A 16,368-nucleotide genomic window follows, 5' to 3' on the forward strand; every position below is an offset into this window, starting at 1 on the left:
ATATATATATTTTATATATTTTATATATATTATATTTTAACTAATTTTACCCAAACGATACAAATCGATCAATTGATCATTTGTCATATTTTTTTCTAAATAATACACTAAAAGTTAACGATATATGTCATATTAGTATACACAACATTAAGTATATAGGTACCTACAACCTACTGTGATATTAGTAACATTAATTAAAAAAAAAAATTTTTTGTTAACTTGTTCCAAACAGTTTAAGGAGAATGGAAATCACAATATGTAATGTTAGTGATTATTTTAACATATTAACCAATGTTTGACACTTGACAGAATACATTTAACATAAAATATTATTGTGTTTAAAATAATTAGTCATAAATTCATGACCAATCTTAAAGATAGATTTTTAATAGTTCTTAATATATTTATCAAAAACCGTAATGGCACAATGTAACATGTACGACGTACGTAATTATATAAAACGCATTGTAATATAAATAATACATAATACATGCAATACATATAGATTATAGGTATAATATTGTATGGTTGGAATATGTTCAGTATAATTACATACAATTTTAATCACCCAAAAATTAATTATTTATTTATTCAGAGTTTGTAAGATGAGTTATGAGTTTGTTTTTGATGGATTTTAACTGAGATAATAGATTTGAATTTTTATTCCAGTCATCTAGGTTTCAGTGGATGCGATTTTTGGTATTTGAAAAATTGAATACAAAATTAAGTCGTCAAATAAAAAAAAAAAATAATTCTTTTGATAATTAATACTACAATAATAATTTGAATATCCAAAGTTGCTTCGACAAAAACATAAAAGACTAGACGAAAAATTCAAATCTGTTTTCTTAAATAAAATTCTTCAATCCCAAGCCTCGTAATTGTGTCTGGCTTATTAGTCCTACATAGTCCTTATAATTGTATATAGTATATTGTAGTAATAAAGAGCTAATATTCTTAAATTTTATATTATACAGTTGTTATATATAAATATATAATTTATTTTCTTAGTATAATTCTAGATACACAGACACACTGTCAATAGTTGGAAAGATAATACATTTATAGTTATTTTAGAGTCCATACTAGGGTTAGGATGTTTACAACTATAACTAAAAATTGCATCCAAATATGTTCAAAAAATATTAGAGTAAGCCATATTATAAAATGCATTAGAAAAATATGTATATAATTCATTTATCCATAAACAATAATGTGTTTTTAATATTGAAATATTTATTATTTAATTATTACCAAGTAAAATGTGTTAATCGTTTTTAACAGATTCTAACTAACATATTATATTGTTACTTATTGTGGCGTTGTATATCGCTTTGCTGATTTGGTGAAAATCATGGGTATTATTTCGTACATAATCCTCAAAAATAGTACTAGCATTGGTTATAAATACTATAGTTGGTACTAGTTATTAATGATCCATCCAATAGGTACCACTAGTAGATTAAATACATTTTATAGTGTATGTATACTATAAATAGTATAATTCAACATATTATTATTATAATAAAACATAACATTTTAATGAGTAAATTCTCATTTACTACAAATTAAAAAATTATTTTTATTAAATAAAAAATAAACTAACTCAATAAATCGAAATTCCTCTACCGGAAGATTTTTATTTTGTGAAACACGTTTCTTTTCGATCATCATATTCTTCTTCTTATTTGATCAAATTGTGTAATAAAAAATATTTAAAATTAAAAAAAAATCCACTCGGTAAGACGATAACGTATAGTACTTAGTGCCACATCGGAACACTCGGTAGGCAAAAACTACTCAAAAAAATCGAGCGTAAAGTCAAACAATAGAAATTACTAATAAGTAGGTACTTATAATTTTTTGAGAGTCATATACATTTCTTGAGCAACAATATTTATTTAGTTATATTTATTATATGTTGTATAATTTAGTATAATAAAGTAAGTAACCCTAAAAATAATACTAAATAATAGTTGTACAATTTTTAAATAAAGATATATAGTTATTTGATATGTTGAAACAATTGAATGTAAACTATAAACATTTCAAAATTGTATCTTTTTTATCTATATAAATACTTAGAAATCTCCTTAGAGAAAAATATATTTATCATCGGGCATCAAGTGACAAGTAATACTTAATAATGTCACTGAACAAATTAAATAGGTACCTATAACTTAATGCATTATTATTAACTTTAAAGGTTTTATATTAATTATAATTATTAATGTATATTTTCACACAATATTATAGATTTTTGTACGGTTATAGTAGCTACTTAAATCTAAATAAGACGATTTCTATCAACAAAAATAACATAAAATTCAGGTAAAAATGACTAAAATAATTTTGATTATACATTCCCCGATTACGTATGTTACATAATTCGTAAGTTAAACATAAGAATAATATGACGTGTTAAAAACTTTTGAATAACGTCATAGGTATAAGTTATACATATGTACATATTATTAGTATATAAATAAAATAATGAACGCGAGTTTGTATAAAAATTGTCGACGACGGAAAACGATTAAAATTGACCAAAATTCGGAGGAGAGATACGGAAAAGCGCGGGCTATAAAATATCCAAACATATACAGGATACAATTATAACAATATGCTACTGAACCGAACAGAAAACCTAACGCGATAATATTATATATTATATTATTTTGTCACACGACTGTACGACAGCGGTAGAAAACCGCATGACGGGCGCTAAGGACTGTGTCTCGTCAACTAAAAACCCTTTGCGGCGGTGGATGATTGAGGCTAGTAGAAGTGAAGGGACATGGGTGTTCAAATAGCGAAACCGCCTGGCGCGGGCGGATACTCTTCCGGTCTCTTTTTGACGGCGGCGTCTGGGGCGCGGGCGACCGGAAGCGGCGGCGGCGGTACGTCCGGTACCGAAGAGTCTGCCGGCCTGTTGTTCTTCACAACCGTAGAGTCCACGGGCCTGTTGTTCTCCACAACCGCAGCGACAGATCGAGACTCGTCTTCGGCACCAGACACCTCCACGGCCGACCGCGACGATGGATACGGCTCCACGGCCGCGTACCTCATTTCGGGCCATTCGTAGAGAAACTGGAACGGACGGAATACGGGCGTGACGATCGGTTCCGCTTGACTAGGCAACAGACGCTGGTCAGTGGTGATCAGGGCGTTGTAGACGCGCGGCAAGCGGCCAGCTTTCAGCGCCACTTGTTGCACCACTTGTTGCGCGGCCGCCAATTGGGCCGCAAACATAACTGTTGCGACGACGATCACAGCGGCAGCGGCGGTGTGGCGAGATCCGGCCGACTCGAACGCGGCGACCACCTGTTTGACGGGCATCAAAGAGATTAGTAAGGTATAATATTATATAAAACATACATAATAATATAATTTATGAGTGGTCGAGCTTATAAATTATAATAATCGGTGACGTCCCTTGACCATTTATCCGGAGGGATGCGCATTCAATATTGTATAATATGATATATACATAAGTAACTTAAAAGGTATGCGAGTCTACGAGATGATTAGAAGATATGGATGATTAATAACAATAAAATTGTGACGTAATATTTATAGTTGATATTAAGCCATTTAAGTTTAAATTTTGTAATTTTAAAATTAATTCCAGATTTGGTAGCTAAATGGATTGTTTATGGACAACGGACACGTGTTGTGAATTTTTTTAGTAATCAGTAGTCACTCCTGATCGTTATGACTAATCGGGTTCAATAATTTAATGGATTCATTCGTAAAACGCGTTGATCACCTACGAATAATTTTTATTATTATTATAAGTCTGAATCGCGTACCGTACATTTAACAGATATAATACGTATACCTTGTGGGCCTACGTTTCTTGCATAAGTACCTACTATACGAGGACAGCACAACAATAACACACGCGTCATCACCGGTCATATTAAATATACAAGTATTATAGTCACGTACGCGATATAATTATTAAAAACACACATTATATGAGAACATTTCATGAAATCTTTTTTTCAAGTTTGCAACGTTATTTGTAATTTTTTTCTGTTTTCAACAAAAAAAGCCAACTTCAGAAAAACATATTTTGCTTTTTTTTTTATCGATATTGAGTGTATTATGCCATAATAATTTAGAAAAAAATCTATACCAACAAATGCATTTCATAACAAAATACCCTTGAGTACATAATGTATTTATATAATATTTACAGACATGTTTTTATTTGTTTAATCTTGTTTTGTCTATAATTATTAGTATAATAGGTAAACGTGTATACACTTTTAAAATATTTCCTATCTAATCATTCTAATCGAAGGTATTTTATATAGAATTTATTTTATTCGCTTACTCTTTATGAATATATTTCATGCACATTTAATATTTAATAGAAAAATTAAATCAATAAATGCATATTTTTATGATTAATATCATGTTAGCTTTTTTAGCTTAAAAAATAAATAACAACTATGAGATAAAAATATAGTTACTTACTAAAAATAATATATTTTACGTTTATAGAAGTTAAAATTTATTCTGATGTTCGGTGAAATAAAAATAATTTCAATTAAGTTATAACTGATAGAGCAGTATATTTTATTAATAGCTGCATACAAATATTTTGTTTCATAAATCATTTTATTTCAGCTGCTTATAATATTTCATAATTTTATAATAATTATTACATAGCCAAAATATTTAAAAATAACATTTTCATAAATTAAAAATATATTGAAAAAAATGAGTGTTATAATTTTGGAGGAGAACAACTTAACATTTGAAATTGTCTTAAAGATTCAGTCATAATACCTAAAAATCGATATTTTAAGAATGTCTTTATAAAAAAAAATATCCTAAACATCAGTTAATAAATAAGGAAATTTTCCATACTCTAGGAATTGGGAATACTGAATTAAAACTAATCTAAGTATAAATTTGTTCAGCCCCATTCATAATTCTAATTTCTTAGTAAGAAACAAGCTGCTTTTCAATAGCTATATAAGTATAAAAGTATAGTTAACTATATGCGCATATTTTTTAAATTAAAAAAGGTAAAAATTGAATTACATATTGTTTACATTGCATAATCAACTTGAACTTATACAATTTAATTATTTCTAATATTATTTAGGTTAACGCCAATTGCAGTTCAATTTTGCAGTGAATGTAAAATAGCATGTTGTTAAAACCCCATTTCATCATCAATAAAATTTAAAAAATGGTTTGACATAGATAAATATTTTTAACATGTCCGGTTTATTCTTAATAATAACTGAGGTTATATTATTCAATTTGTATATTACTACAAAGTTATTTTATATATTTTTTTAAACCAGAAATAATATATCCTGTAATGGGTGTATGCAATCGTATATTAGCTTATTAAGAAATTTTGTTTGTATCAAAAATTAAATTTATATTTTATATAAACAGCTTTTCTTTTAAACCCAAACCAAATTTATAACATAATATGTCTAACGTATGCCGTTATATAGCAATAGGTTCTAATTATTACTCTTCAATCAATCATAAAATAACTTAATTTCATATTTACGTCAAATCAATGTTATACTGCAACGTTTTTAAAAAATAATAATGACATTTAAGGTATTTATATATTTGGTTGGTGGTCGATTAAATTAAAAAATCGAATTATTGATTAAATTATCTGGATGCAATTAAATTACGCATCTCATGAATTAATAATTTAATGATATTAATAATAATTTTAGTAATAACTATTTAAGTTATAATTTATTTTGTATTATTCTTATAAAATATTATATAGAACATGAACTATATTGTGTTAGAAGTTGCTTAACTAGTTTATTTAATTAATTAAAATTTGCCTTGAACAAAATACAAGGTATTATATTGGTAAAATAAAAATATAAAATTATTATATAAATTAAGATGTCTTATGTGTACATGTGTACAACAATAATTTATTTTTTCTCAACCGATTAATACTTATATAAAATGTAAGTAAAAGTAAAAACAAGTAAGTTAATTTAAAAATATATATAATTTATTATACAACTAAAGTTATTTTGTTTTTAATAGTTTTGTTGTATTATATTTTAGAGGATTGTATTTATTTATTAATTGCATTCAAGAAATAATGATATAACAAGTGAACCATGGATGTTGTTTAGTTTTAATTTTTAAAGGTCATGATAATATTTACAATACTTTATTATATAATAAAAATTATAGAATGACAATATATATATTTATTTAAATAGTTATAAATTTATCATAATGGAATTCAAATAATTTAATCTCTCGTTATTTTAATTATAATCTTTTTCTTTTCAAAGAAACAATTAGCTAAAAATATATTTGCTTTTTAAATCCAATGTTTCATATTTTTCAAGGTTTATTGAATCTGACTAATAAAAAAAAAAAACTTTAAGTAAGTAGTACCGTTAAATAAAATTGTTGATGTCTCAATAAGTAATATAAATACTGTAAAGTACTTAATTATACTTACCTAATTCAAATATTAAAAAAAAAATTATTAGGCATATAAATATTGTAAAGTTAGATTATATAGGTTGCAAAATTCCAGCTATTTTATTAACTATTTATAAATTTATCATAAATATTATGAAGTTTTTTATGATATTTAATAATAATAAAAGTACTAAACATTAAATCGACTTAAATAATAAAAATAAATAATAGAATGTCTACTTCATACTTGTATTTTCAACAATTATTAGAATTATTAAAATTCAAAAGGTTCAATTATATACAGTTGTTCTTTTGAATTATGTAATTTATTTATAACTTATTTTATTTTAAAATAATTTTAAAAAATGTTTCACTTTGTATTCAAATGATTGTATACGATAAACATTTCATACTATAATGTATTTAAAAATATATGTATATTACATTATTACATAATATTTTCATAAACGATTCAAAAATAACCTTGTTATTCCGTTAAAATTATACATTGAATTTACGACTGTATAGTTTGTTTTATTCGTAAGGAAAATTTGACTGTTATATAAACCAACTGCTACAGCTGAGTTTTCTCTGACTGTTTAAAATATTATATTCCACTTAAATTTAGCGTACAAAATAGTAAAATTACTTGCAATTAAAATACTTGACTGTAGATAAAACTCAGTGCGCTTCAATATGATTTTAAAAAACAACAGTTTTTAATATTATAAAATTCAGTAATAAACGTCTACACTTGGTCAACAAAACTCGTGATATGAAACTACTATAAAAATTTAACACTAAAACAAGAATGTTCTTATCGCAGTATCACACTTAGGTCAGTTTATATGAAACAATTAAAGTGGAAATTAATTCCTAATAGTTTAGATTTTATATAATATGATTTTCTGTCCACCACAAACAGCCATAGATTACAGACGACTTCGAAACGACTGAATAATGTTCCATACAGATCAAAATACAAAGTCGTTCTTAACCTTCAATTCTTATTTACTTACAATACCATAAAAATAAATCATTTTCTTCGATAACCTAGTCATTGTTGTTTATTTGCTTATATGAAAACTTTTTTTCTACGTTAAAGTTACGTGTATATGGGTGTGTTAGTCAAAACTAGTATGACTGCATATTCAATTAGACTATTGTATAGGTACTATGGTTTATGACTATTCATGCACAAATATTTACATAATATTTAACTCAAGAAAACAACCTATTTGTAATAGGTACATTTTTTTAATTAATAAAAACAAAAATAACAACTAAAAAAAAACTAAAACTATGAATGCAACTCAAGTGTCAGTCATTATAGAATTTTTTACATACAATTCACTAGTTTTAAAGTATAAAACCAAAAAACCATAAATTACAATTTTATGATTATTAAAAAAAAATTGTTTGGTTTGTTATGTATTCTTTTGTTATTAGTAAGTAAAAAAAAACTAATTAAAATACATTTCCAAAGTGGTAAAATAAAGGGTTTAAAAATTTTAAATTATGGAATAACTACAATTGTTGGCTGTATTATGGATATTGATTATTTATTAAGTTTTAAAAAAAAAATAACATACCGTTTTACCGTGTATTAACTGTGCTCAAAGACGTGAAGAGACTTTTTATATACTCAGTCAACAGTTTTGTAAAAATTTACAATCCAGTACTGAGCATCCATTTATGAACATAATAGTAAAGGATTTTACAATAATACAAATATAAAATGCAAATTCATAGTTACTAGGTACCTATTACCAACCTTCACATTAAAATGACAAAATTTTTGACAATATAATAGCACAACCTAATAGACTATATAATATAATAACATAAATTATTATATGTATTATATAGGTATATAATAATTTATATGCGTTCTTTGTATTAATATTTAATTGCCATTAATCATTATTATTCACAATTATATAACGTGTGAATTAACTTTAACTAGAAACAAGTAAGAAACAATTATAAGAACATAGATTTTGAATTAAAATGTTATGCAAACACAAATACAATTATAAATACATATACCACATACGTTATTAAAATGTCTATAAATATAAATATGAAACCTTTAATTCTCCTATAAGTATATGTATAGTAAATATTTGGTTTTAAGCACACAACGATATAATTTCTTTCATAATACGTAATTTAAAATAATGTAGGTATTATAATAATTTGATGTTATTGGAACAAAAATAAACAACAAGTATTGTTATAATTATTTGTATTATGTTTTTATTTCAATTTCTATAACTACCTATTACTTCATAGTCCATATTTGTTTTTATGTTTTTAATTATTACTTCAAATAATTTAAACGTATAAATTAGTTTTATGTTTACTTATAACTTATAGCCATTAGATATAGGTCTTTTACCACGGAAATAAATTTAAATATTAGGGGTCCTTGAAATTTGTCCCCATATATTTCTGATGCCTACTAACTATTATAAATACTCGCTTTATTTACCCCAAGTATGTAATAATTAAAAAAAATATTTTTCCATTACAACATTATATTATAGTGATTGTACAGATTTTAAGTCCTTGAAGATAGACATTAAAGTTGTTTATATTATCTTCACACTTAATAAATCTCACAATCCAGGAAGTTATTGGAAATATAATTGTCATTTATGTAAATACTTTAATGCATTTGCAAATATTAACCGTGTAGGCAAGTACTTATATTTATATTTGAATAAATAAAATAGATTTTACCCCATATTATGTTATTCCTCTTATAAATATATTGAAGTATTATTTGTAGTAAAATGTCTAAGTTTAAATTTTATTTCATAAATTATCTTAAATTTATTTACTGAAAAATAACTACTAATGATTTAATTTGTTATTATTTCCATGACCCAAAATTCAAATAAATGTAAATTTTTCCAAGTAATTTTCTAATAAATCTTAATAATTTTTAAGAGTAATACGGCTATTAACCAACTAACGTGACATTCATGTATATTATTTAAAATTATAAACATAAACCAATTCATCATATTTTATTTTAATAATTTAGCATTATTATAATCATTAAGATAATAAAAAATAATTTGTGACTTAAGAATATTCTTAATAATATCTAATGACCAATTTATAATATTTGTTAAATATATATAAGTATATAAATAAATTTTTAATATATAAAAAGATTATTTTTGTCAATAATATAAATAATAAAAGGACAATGTCATAAATAGTCAAATTATTAGTAAAACTACTGAACTTAACATTGTATAAATATACAAAAAAAGTTCATATAGATACTAGGTATACAATTTATATGGTGAATAAGTTTTAAAGAGGATATCAGTACAATATTTATTTTCTCTATCTGACCAACGCATAACATAAAAATCTGCATTCAGAAGTATCAATACTAAGACATACCTACACTTTTATTTTTAACTTAAAAATGTTTATATTTTTATATACTCATATTTCATATTTCAAAAAAAAATATAATTATCATTAAAAACTAAACGTACAAACATAATAATGTTCTAAACTTTAAGTTTTATAATAAGTAAATGACGGATAGGCAAGGTATCGGCCTACCGAGTTTTAGGATTTCTTTTTTTATTATATTTTTTACTAATGTTTGTACTAATCATTATAATAAAAAAATAAAATTACAACCAAATACTAATAACCGGTCCATTTTTTGAATAGCCTAACAGGATTTTTTCGGTACCTCAACGACCCAATTAGAATATGGTTGATGTACTCTAACATTAAATTAATGCATAAAGCTAAATAACACATCATGTTTGGTTCTGTAGATAGACAATTTGCTATGTTACGCGTGGGTCGGAGAAAGAAAACACAGTGCGCAGACATCATCTTACAATAAATAGAAATATGTTAATAGTAGGTATGTGAGTACGCATTACTTTTAAATGTCTTTTTAGGAACTATGCTTTTATATTTTAAGTTAAATTAAACTACAATTTTAATAAAAAAAATTTCACAAGTATAAATATTAAAATGATTGTGCTAATAGAATAGTATTATATAAAAATACTTATAAACGATATATTTTAAAATAAATTAGAATTAAATGTGTACTTATTTCTAAGTATAAAATGTATTACGTCAGATTATTCATTTTATTATAACCCGATTGAGAGCTCTTTTGTTGTAACTATGTATGTAAGTAAATTAAACACAGTCAACAGTCAAATATAAAAGGTATCACATACTTAAAAATAGTAAATAGATAAAAGCCAAGTAAAGTAAAGGTACTTATAATTATAGCTATTTAAATTGTATACTTAAAGCATACCTTAATATTCATAATTGTATTCGGGCTGTGTTGGACGTCGATCGGACACTGTTCGGTTAGACTGCAGTTTAGTCCATACAGATACAAACTAGTCAGAAGGCCGTCGGGTCAATTTCCTGCCACTGTTTGTTTGTGTTGAACTCATGATTTCGACGAGACTCTAAATAAGTGATTTGTTTTCCATTAAATAGATTCAATAGGAATGGTACCTAAACGGCGAATGATGAGCAACGGCAACTTGGGCAAAACCTCAAAGATTAAGGTAGGCATCAGAGGATTAGCCAGAACCATAATAGTGGTATACCACATTGCCGACTGCAGTAACCACCAGTAAGCCATCTTCCAGCACGATTCTATAAAAAAGGATATATTATTTAATAGTAATATAAATATGATTACATACTAACACTAAAAAATCAAAATGATCAGAATAAATTTCGCAGCGCATGTGTACATATTACGTTGGATTAGGTAGCTATGTGTAAAAAATGTAAAAATTACACATGTAACAATACGTATTAACCATTAAAAAAAATATACACATAGGTGTTATTTAATAATTCCCATATTGTTACACAAAATACATTTTTAGCACGATTGCGGATTAACCAACTATTTAAGTACTTAAACCTAGTAGCCACTGTAGTATAAATTTAATTAATTTTACTGAGTACAATGAGTACATTGTTAAGGTTGGTAATATATTAACTTAGCACACATAGCGCAATTATAAAATTAAAATATAATTTTTTTTTTCTTAATATTTATCTAAAAAAAAAATATGATAAAAGGTAAAGATAATTAAAGCTGTTTGATTTAATTTTAAAAATCATTTAAAATGTGGTTTTATCGCAAATTTGCTAATAAGAATGGGTACACAAAACTGTCAAAACTAATATCTAATCATGAGTTTAAATTTCAACTATCATGCATTACATAAAAATAATTTAAAGATAGGCAGATACTGAATAGTGAATAGTGAATAGTATGTGTTTAATAGTTGTTTACGAGGTAACTAAATACGGTACAGAATATAAATACATTTTATCAATTAAATATATCTATATAACGAAATATAATTTATAATCATAGATAACACATTATAATTTCTATACAATTTTAGTGGTATAAGTGGATACATTTTTAAATGGAGTATTTATATACCTAGTATGCCTTTGATTTAAAAACTAATATAATTTTATCTAAACAAAGTTTTTGACCTAACGTGAGCAGAGCGACTATGCCAATAACCTGGAAATCCGGACAAAACCGAACCGTTGATAATCTTGCGGCGTATAACGTTTATAACTATAGTAGAGTATTTTCAACCTTATGATGATGCGTCCTTAACCTATTGAATATCATTGCAGATTCATTTCACGATATATCATCATATATGTATGTATAGGTAATAGACATGTCTATTGGTTTAAATATTAAATGATTTCTACATAACTATATAATATTTAGTAGTTTAGTACGTCTAAAATGCAGCTTTGTATAGCTAAGTATCACAATGTCAGATCATAGGTACAATATGATTAATAAAGTCCTTCTCATCATCTTTGCAAATAAATAGTATTCATGGATTCATCGGCCACTATTACTAAACGATATATAAGACTCGAAATATCGACAACAACAATTATGTTGTAACAACTTACAAAATTTTATTAAAGTTGTTTGGTATCGAAAAGTTGTAAATTTTATACAGGTCCAGGATTCACAATCGAGCGTAAACATCATAATTTGAATGCATGAAGTACACAATCGAAAATAAATATATTTATATTATACTGAATAACGTGGTGCGATGCCTGCGTAATTATGTCCGTCCCCATTCAGCTAAAACAAGTGCCTGTACGGAATCAAATTTAAGTAGGTCAATAATACAATGTTTCTCCAATGGCGATTTCAAAGGGGCAGCTAATTTTAAGTTACCGGGTTTATTTCAATATTTAGACTCATTAAACTCAATTGTGTTTTATTTGTAAATATTAAAATAAAATAAATTATTTAGACATAATTTTTAAAACGTATATTTCAGCATAGGTATTACACAAAAACATAATTTGAGAATTTTTTTTATTGAAGGGGATAACTTAATTCTGCGTTGCCCGGGAGATGGTAAAAGTCTAATAAATACACACCACCATTATACCAAACTATAGATATATATGTGTGAACCCAAGTGCATGGTCTAAAAACGACGAGAAGTTATATCATACACGCGTGTCGCCGTGTCGGTGACCTGGATTACACCAGACCGACGGGGTGTTAAGCAATACAAGTGGTATATTATTATTATTAATCCGGTTGGGCGGCGGCCGTCGTAAGTTAGTCGTGGCAAAAGTGAAAGACTGCGGTGCGTATAATAATATAATATTATATAGGTATATACGTACTTCAATATAATAGCTACCTACAACAGTTCAAGGACACACAAGACTATAGTCCTTGCCATGGGAGGATCGCCTGCCAGTATAGACGTCATCGTCTTATCAGATGTCCCCCTCTTCTCGCAAAAATCAAAAATTACAACGCCAAGACGCTGGGCACAAAATATAGATTCTTGTCGAATTATAATATTTTTATAATGGTACCGGTTAAACGTGGAAAAACACGAAAATGTATTTTTTATATTAACACGAGTATGTGTGAATGTTCAATAGGTACTTACAGTTTACAGTTTATTACGTAGTTTTTTTGATCGAACGTCGTGCAGTTCAGACGACGGAGACGGCGGCGGCAGAAGAACGCGCCCGGTGCGTTTGGCCCGACGTCTGCTAAGAGACTGTGCCGGCCGCATGTACCTCACGATGTACCTTCTATCCGACAAGTCTCGCCGGCTCTGACCGCGATATATTTTGATGTTGAAATCATTGAATAATATACCTATATGTTAGTATTATTGTTATTATATTATATTAATAATATATAATAATAATAATAATAACAATCGTGTTTGCAGTTAACGGAGACAGTATTGCAGGCATATTTTGTCATGTTTATTCTTAATCCACATCCGAATATTATTATTATTATAACTCGAAGTTTGAAATATTCATTGTCACGATATAATATTGTCGAGAATAACAATTACGTGTTTACAATATACATACACTTAATTTGCAAAAATTTAACTTGTTTCATTAACAAAATTAGAATTAAAAATATACATAAATAAATAAATATATTTTAAGTGCCTACATGTTATACAGAGTGTTTTATAATTCCTTAAACCCAAAATAATTTGTAAAAAGTAGAGTTAATTTCTAAATTCTAGATAATATAAAATAGATTACATCAGCAATTTGATTCCTGGAATATTTTACACTCATTATTAATTTGCTTGTGAAATGTTATACCTAGTATACATTTATTATATTATGCACTAATGGTTGCTATATTAGTATATTACTTATACTTTTATTAAATTAATACATCAAAGGTCATGGATTGGCAGGTACTATAGTATAGGTAACTAATTATCTAAAACACAATGATAAATCAAAAATATTATATTAAATTTGAAGAATTGTATAGAAAGCCAAGTGATTAGTTTTTTTTTTGTTGTAGGTCTATACATAAACTACTTAAAATGTAGTACAAAGTACATTTAAACATAATTATGAATAAAATGTAATTATGGTAAGCTGAATTTAATAGCAGAATTATATGTAGTTTAAATTATAAATCATTATAATTTATAATTATTAACAAATACATTTGTTCAAGTAAAATTATTTTAATGATTTGAATACAGATATCATTTAAATACAAAATTTTAACAGTAACTCTATTAATACTCTTGCCATTACAATTATTTTTGTTTTATTTTTTATTTTTATGCAGTAATCGCTGATAACTCAACTATCAACATCGCGTCATCGACCTCCGTAAACTCGTTTTCGTGATTGGTTTTTAACTTATAGTTTGCTTATTTCTAGTGTGATAACATTGTCTAAATACGATTATAATTAATATTATCGTTATGCCTAATTTTTTTTCAACGTGTCTCCTATCTCAGCAGTTCCCAAACTTTTATGACTAAGTCATCCTTGAGAAATAGTTTGTTTCGTAGAACTCCCTTTTTTAAATAATTTTTAATAATAGAAACAATCCAAATATAATATAAAATAATTTTTTTAATAATTACATACATCTCTTGAAGAACCCTTGAGATTGTCCCACAGAAATACAGAATACACTTTGAGAAACGCCGCCTTATCTAAAGAGTAAAGACTCACGCAATACTACTGATAATTTCTCCATGTGTTAAATTATAAGTTTTTATTATTTTAATAACATATATAATGTTTTTACAATACAAAATGTTTATTTATAATTATTATAATACAAGATTTGTCCACTAAATTATACTTTTTGTTTATTATTGCTCAGGATTTTTTTAGAGGGAGAAGGTGTTTTAAATCAAATGAAGGCATAACTTGTGAAAAGTTCACACACTCTATGTTGTATTCAATAATCTAATACTATTTTTAAATATAAAATAGAAATGACAACATATTTTTTATATATGTATTTGAAACACTTAAACTTAATTATATGTTGTGCATGAATTCAGCAGGAAGGAATGTTACAACACCAAAACACCCCCTGGCTACGCTACTGGTTGTTGTGTGGTTGATCTTTAGTGTCTTCTGGAAAGATCTTGTAGCAGCTATGGTCTGAGATGGGCTGTTTCTTTGCGTATTCCAAGTGAAGACATATTTTTTTTTTCGTTAGTTTATGAGATAGGATACTATAATTACCCTTAATTTAAGAGTAGTCTGAATATTTCCCACGTAAAGAACTGTAAATTCGTTTTAAACTTTAAATGTTTACCCTCAGTATAACATATTACGAATTACGAAATAAAAAAAAAAATGTTTAATAGGTATCTTCAGGCCACAATTATTGACGTTTATTTAAATAAAAAAAATTAAAAACCTAGCCAAACTATGTTTCTGGCATGTCTGGGTAACGCTTATCTATGAGCTGGTGCGTTTTGATTGGACAGTTTATTCACTATATGTTACTGAGTAACAGCGCGGTTTAAGATAGAATCTATCATAAACCGTAGTAACAGTTACTCATCATCTATGCATTTTTGTTCCTACCACAAAGTGTCTTGCAGTCATTTTTTCATATTTTCATAATTTATGACAGTTCAAACGGTCCTAGGATAAATTACATACTTACAGTAAAAACATTTACAAAATTACTAATTTTTTAACTTACACATTTGTGCATAATATTATTGAATATTTGAGATATTTATATACAAACACTGGATAATTTAAATCAAACCAAGTAATATAATATAAATATATTTTATTATATTTTAATTTCATAAACTTTACATATTAATTTATTTGTAATCACAGGTTATATAAGTTGTATTTTAAAATGAATCGGGTTATTACTATAGTTGAGGTATTCGATTCGTTAGACAAACTATTGAAGAACTTAGATACTAGTAATAATATTAATAATAAATCTTATTTTCGGATTTTCTATTACAATATTTTTTTTTTATTCTTCAAAAAGATAATAAATCACAATGAACATGTTTGCAAAATATAATTCTCATTATTATA

At 26.1% G+C, this 16,368-nt stretch overlaps 1 protein-coding gene across 3 annotated transcripts; it reads right to left on the reverse strand.

The window, feature by feature from the left end:
• Nucleotides 1–1,610: 1,610 nt before the first annotated feature.
• LOC132920534 (uncharacterized) lies at nucleotides 1,611–13,612 on the reverse strand. Of its 3 annotated transcripts, XM_060982995.1 has the most exons (3): nucleotides 13,446–13,612; nucleotides 10,766–11,118; nucleotides 1,611–3,324 (listed from the first exon to the last, which is right to left on the reverse strand). In XM_060982995.1, the coding sequence occupies exons 2-3, from the start codon at nucleotides 10,775–10,777 to the stop codon at nucleotides 2,806–2,808; spliced, it is 531 nt and encodes a 176-aa protein (XP_060838978.1). In that variant the 5' UTR covers nucleotides 10,778–11,118; nucleotides 13,446–13,612; the 3' UTR covers nucleotides 1,611–2,805. The 3 variants fall into 3 exon arrangements, with proteins under 3 accessions (XP_060838978.1, XP_060838980.1, XP_060838979.1); XM_060982997.1 differs by lacking the exons at nucleotides 10,766–11,118; nucleotides 13,446–13,612 and adding an exon at nucleotides 7,097–7,391; XM_060982996.1 differs by lacking the exons at nucleotides 10,766–11,118; nucleotides 13,446–13,612 and adding an exon at nucleotides 7,101–7,390.
• Nucleotides 13,613–16,368: the final 2,756 nt, after the last annotated feature.

Source organism: Rhopalosiphum padi, chromosome 2 (genome assembly GCF_020882245.1).
Source record: "Rhopalosiphum padi isolate XX-2018 chromosome 2, ASM2088224v1, whole genome shotgun sequence".
In the NCBI taxonomy this organism is placed as follows: domain Eukaryota; kingdom Metazoa; phylum Arthropoda; class Insecta; order Hemiptera; family Aphididae; genus Rhopalosiphum; species Rhopalosiphum padi.